Source organism: Ailuropoda melanoleuca, chromosome 10 (genome assembly GCF_002007445.2).
Source record: "Ailuropoda melanoleuca isolate Jingjing chromosome 10, ASM200744v2, whole genome shotgun sequence".
NCBI classification, from domain to species: Eukaryota; Metazoa; Chordata; class Mammalia; order Carnivora; family Ursidae; genus Ailuropoda; species Ailuropoda melanoleuca.
Window position 1 is genome coordinate 60,487,445 of NC_048227.1, and position 6,000 is coordinate 60,493,444.

The window sequence follows — 6,000 nt, forward strand, 5'->3', positions numbered from 1 at the left end:
GCGTTGGCTGATCCGAGCATGCCAACCCCTCCACTCTTTGCATTTCACTTCCTAAACAAAAAAAATACTTCTGTGCCTGTGTAGCTTCTATACCAGACCACAAAAACATTATTTTCAGATCTCATTCTTTTTTTTTTTTTTTTAATGATTTTTTTATTATACTATGTTAGTCAGCATACAGTACATCCCTGGTTTTTGATGTAAAGTTCGATGATTCTTCAGGTCTCATTCTTAACAAGAACCATTGAAATTGAATACTGAATTTTCACTCATGGAGCATATCCATAACTATAAAAGTCACTGATTGATGACGATATGCTTACATTGGCAGTTCCTACATAGACTGTTTTTTTTTTAAGTTTTAAAAAAATTTTTATTAATTTAATTTATTTATTTGAGAGAGCAAGAACATGAGCAGTGAGGAGGGGAAGAGGGAGAAGCAGGTTCTCCGCTAAGCAGGGAGCTGGACGTAGGGCTCAGTCCCTGGACCCTGAGATCATGACCTGAGCCGAAGGCAGATGCTCAACTGACTAAGTCACCCAGGTGCCCCCCTCTACATAGACTATTAGCCAGACCTTCACTTTTACCTCATTATTCCATTATAATCTTCTATTTTTAGTTTGTTTTGGAATTGCATGTTTGTTATACTTTCTCTTCATATTTATTTCCTTTTTACATCTACCTCTTTTAAGACTTTTTCACTGGTATTTCTTTTCTCACTTTCCTACTTTTATCACCAAGCCAAGCCTCATCCTTCTGTTTACTCTTAAGCAACAGATGATTCAATTCTACCAGGAAATTGAGTGATTATTCCAGGACTCTATTTTCTAAGATGTGGCCAAACTTCTAGGGATGGTTATTTTATATAAAATAAGCCTTAATGAATGAGATGATTAAAATTTAAGGCTAGTTGCTTTTATTTTAGGCAGGATAAGATGCATTGCAGGTGCCTGGGGATATTTTATTTGGGGAGTTTGTGTATGATTTATAAGAATTATTTCCCTTTTTCCCTTTTGTTTAAAAAAAACAATTCAGGGGCCCCTGGGTGGTATAGTAGGTTTAGCATCCAACTCTTGGTTTTAGCTCAGGTCATGATCTCTCAGGGTCATAAGATTGAGCCCCGTATTGGGCTCCGTACTCAGTGCAGAGTCTGCTAAAGTTTCTCTCTCCCTCTGCCTCTCCCTGAGCTCGTCCTCTTTCTCTCTCTCTCAAATAAATAAATCTTTAAAATAAAAATAATTCAGAAGGTTAGTTCAAGGATGTCACATAATTATGATGTTTTTAGTGTACTATAATCCTAGTACATATATAGTATTTTTAATTTTTAGTGCCTTTCAGACTATTCAAATAAAGCTCATCTGTTGTAGTTTCTTCTAGTTCTGGGTTTTCACATTGTGGAAAATATCAGTGACCTAAATGTTAAGTACTGTTTCATATAACTTGTTCAGTTATATATATTTTTTAAGATTTTATTTATTTATTTGAGATAGAGCTAGAGCGAGCAAGTGAGAGAGAGAGAGAGCATGAGCAGGGGCAGAGGGGAGAGGGAAAAGCAGGCTCTCCACTGAGTAGGGAGCCTGACACTGGGCTCGATCCCAGAACCCTGGGATCATGACCTGAACCAAAGGCAAACGCTTAACCAACTGAATCACCCAGGCGTCCCCTCGTTCATTTATGTTTTTATGATGTGTATACTGGGTCATGACGTAAGGTGATTTTTTTTTTTTTATTACTATGCATTGATGCATTGTGGTCAGGATGTCTAATCACTTTCTTCTACCTTCTGTATGCTTAAACAGCCCCCATAAACATAGGGGTAGAAGTAGCAGTGTCAGGTCGGTACAGACAAAGTGGAAGAGTCACTGGGTCTGGTAGGTCCATTCAGGCCCTAGATCACAGAGACAGATCTTAGGCACACCTGCTAAGTACAGACAATTAAGGTTCAGAGTTTGGAAGCAGAGAGTGTCAACAAAAGTGGTCATGGTGAACAGGAAAGCAACAGGTGACCTCTGGTCCTAGGGCAGAGGATGTTTGTTTTCTTGTGCGTGCATTTGTTTCTAGATTTGTACAGTCCTTGATTGGAACCAGAGTAGAGGTGCTAGAATCAATGGAAAGCTCAGACCAACACCTGTTTGCCTTCAGAAATTAATCCTTCAGTTAAAGAATTTTTTTTTTAGATTTTTTCTTTATTTTGTGGCTTTTAAAGGTTCTTATTATTCACATCATGTTCTTTGTATTAAAAAATCCAAAACTGGATAAAATACTCTCAGGGTCATAAGATTTTATAATAAGAGCTTCGTTATGCTGCTTGCTCATACTTTCTGTAGCTTGTATGAAATTCTGTTACTTCCCATGTGAATGTTTAGTTGGTAGTTTAGATTAGCTTTCATTTAAAAATACTGTTTATTAAAGTCTTTAAAAATTTATTTGAGAGAGCAAGTGAGAGAGCACTCACGTGTGCACCAAAAGTGGGGAGGGGCAGAGGGAGAGGGAGAAGCAGATTCCCTGCTGGGCCCGACTTAGGATGGGGCTTGATCCCAGGACCCCAGGATCATGACCTGTGCCGAAGGCATCCGCTTAAGAGACTGAGCCACTCAGGCGCCCCTATAAATACTGTATATGTGATACAGTAGGAAAGGCACAGTGGTAGTAAATAATTCAAAGAAATTAACTTGGTTTAGACTCTGAGATGCTGGCTGTTAAAGGGCTATGTATGTTTTACAGCAATTTTAGCTTTTTATTTTATTCTTTGAATAGAATAATGTTAGAAAGTAGCTTGCATCATTCTTTGACCACTTATTAATTTGAAAATGTGAAGAAATGAAACAAAAAACTATATTTTAGTTTAAAAGTTGCAACTGTAGTCTTAAGTCTTTAGATTTTTTTTAAAGATTGTATTTATTTATCTGAGAGAGAGAGAGAGATCACGAGCAGGGGGGATGGGTAGAGGGAGAAGCAGACTCCTCACTGAGCAGGGAGCTCGATCCCAGGACCCCTGGGATTATGACCTGAGCCAAAAGCAGATGCTTAACTGACTAAGGCACCTAGGTACCCAAGTCTTTAGATTTTAATCAGTATTCATAAACATAGTTTTAGGACAGTCAAAATATGAGAACTAATCACTGTATGTAAGTATTGATTACTTTAAAATCAGCTTTAAACAGTTTAGAATTGATAATTATTTTAATTTTTTTCTGCTTCATAGAATAGTAAATGTCCCGAGGGAACAAAACCCATGTTAATATTTGCTGGTGATGATTTTGATGTAACAGAAGACTACAGAAGGCTAAAAAGTCTTCTTATTGGTAAGCATTTTAATACTTATTATCCCCAGGGTAGCTGAGGTAGGCAATCTAGGACTGTCATTGGTGACACTTTGCCACTTCACTGTAGGTACACAGCTTTTTCTTTTTGATCTTTCTTTTTTCCCCCCTTTACATTTATTGTTTATTCCCCACTAGCAGGGGAGAGGTTAAGGGATGCTATATTGCATAGACCATTATTTTTTTTTGACACTATAGAAACTTCAGTATCAACCTATTTATAAAGCATTTTATGCTTTATAAAATGCTTACACCCATTTCCTGCCATTATTGGCATCATTAAATTTAGAAAATTGAAAAGTTAAATTTTCAAGATTGTTACATCCGGTTGGAACTCAAAAACTTCTGTTAATTTTTCTTAGGCTGATGTGCAAGGCTTTTTACACTATAACCCCTATAACTTGGTTTCTTTGTTTTGTTTTGTTTTTTATCTCTCTCAGTTTCCTCCCTCCTTTTTATATTAAAAAAAGTGGTTTATTGAAAATATATTTTGCACATTCCTGTTATCTTTTCTGATTTCATTCTTATTTACCTATTTTTTTTCATTCTTGCAAGTTTCAGATCAAGTCTCTTCCCAAGGAAACCTTCAGTGACTTCCCAGCCCCTTTTATCTCATTATCATTGTCATCCTAACTGCCAAGCATGTACTAGGTACTTTATATGTATCACTTTATTCTCACGACCTTGTAAAGTTTTCTTACAGATGACTTCTTCTTAGTGAACTACGTTAGTTCCTAATGCTTTATGTGATGACTGTATCTTTTCCTGTGTGTTCACAAGTCACCTTCTTAAAATCTGGTATACAGTTATTGTCATTATCTGGGATCAGTGTTAAAAATACCTATTTTAAATCACTTTTTCTCCCCCTTTTGAAAAGCTGGCATTATTGTTCTCCGTAATTTCTTAAAGGTTGCTAATATTAATCCTGCTTAATATTTTGTGATCACTTTTGCCAGCTCTTTTCTAACTCTGGAAAGTAATTTAGTTTGTCCCTAGAGATATAAACTCTTCTGATACTCAACAACATTTTTTCAAATTTAAATAATTTATTCATCTGAGTTTTTCTTTTTTTTTTTTTTAAAAGATTTTATTTATTTATTCAACAGAGATAGAAACAGCCAGCGAGAGAGGGAACACAAGCAGGGGGAGTGGGAGAGGAAGAAGCAGGCTCATAGCAGAGGAGCCTGATGCGGGACTCGATCCCATAACGCCAGGATCACGCCCTGAGCCGAAGGCAGACGCTTAACCGCTGTGCCACCCAGGCGCCCCCATCTGAGTTTTTCTTGCACCATTCTTTTTTTTTTAAGATTTTATTTCTTTATTTGTCAGAGACAGAGAGAAGAAAGAGCACAAGCAGAGGGAGAAGCAGGCTCCCTGCTGAGCAAAGAGCCTGATGTGGGGCTCTATTCCAGGACCCTGGGATCATGACCTGAGCCAAAGGCAGATGCTTAACCGACTGAGCCACCCAAGCATCCCTTCTTGCATCATTCTTAGAAGCTTTGCTATAGTTTTTTGGTTGCCCTTCTTTTAGATTTTTATATACTTTGCCTTAGATCACTTTGGAAAGTTGATGGAGTATATGTTATAAATAAATTATTATTAATTTTTTTGATGCAAAAAGGGGTTTTTATTAAAGCACAGGGACAGGACCTGTGGGCAGGAAGCACTGCCTCTTGTAAGTAAATTAAATTGTACACATGCTCTTTACAAATCTGAGCGAACTGGGGTGCCTAGGTGGCTCGGTCAGTTTAAGCAGCTGACTCTGGATTTTGGCTCAGGTCATGATCTCAGGGTCCTGGTATTGAGCCCTGTGTTGGGCTCTGTTCTTAGCGGGGAGTCCGCTTGAGGATTCTCTCTCTCCCTCTGCTCTTTTCTCCGCTTGTGTTCTCTTTCTCTCACTCTAAAATAAATAAATCTTAAAAAAAAAACAAACAAATCTGAACCAACTGAAAAACATTTGTGGGCAGACACATTGCTTTAATTTTTCCTTGTTGTGATTATTTATTGTTGGGATTGCAATTTTCAAAACTTCATTTCTCTTTTTAATAATGGCTGTTTGGGGAGCACCTGGCTGGCTCAATTGGTAGAGCATCAGACTCTTGATCTCGGAGTCATGAGTTCAAGTCACGTTGGGTGTAGAGATTACTTTTAAAAAGTGGCTATTTTTTAAAGAACTGAGTACCGCTGTTACCTGTTCAGTTCTTGTTAAAGCTCTTGAGTTTAGCGATCTCCCATTTTACAGATGGGAAAATGGAAGCTTAGAGAAGTTAAGAGCTATTAAGTAGCTGAGCCAAAATGAAAACCAAAGACTCAGCTTTTCTGCCTCTGCCGTCCATCTTGCCCATACTGAACAATTGACTTGTTGCAGTCTTTGCTATAGGTTCTTACCTGAATTTTTCATGAATTTAAAAAAAAAAAAATTCATGAAAGACAGTGATGAACATTTCCTTCTTTCACTGTTACCCCAAAATACGAAGGGTGATTTTTAGCCAAGATTGCTCATTCTTGTACTCCATTGGCCCAGCTTTTCTGCCTTTTTCCCCCTAGTTCTTCCATTAATTATTAATTACCAATATATATCTATTAAAACAGATGGCTTTCATTTGCTTTTAAGTGGTATTTATAAAAACTGTATTATTTCGTGCTTCCACTAGATGGCAGGACTAACCACATAATG

At 37.4% G+C, this 6,000-nt stretch overlaps 1 protein-coding gene across 1 annotated transcript in view; it reads left to right on the plus strand.

The window, feature by feature from the left end:
• The window catches only part of RPF2 (ribosome production factor 2 homolog), a 40,592-nt gene that overhangs the window by 17,369 nt on the left and 17,223 nt on the right, over nucleotides 1–6,000 (plus strand). Inside the window, exon 7 of the mRNA XM_002929845.4 lies at nucleotides 3,206–3,305. Coding sequence (XP_002929891.2) covers nucleotides 3,206–3,305 — 100 coding nt within the window. The remainder of the gene's footprint in view (nucleotides 1–3,205; nucleotides 3,306–6,000) is intronic.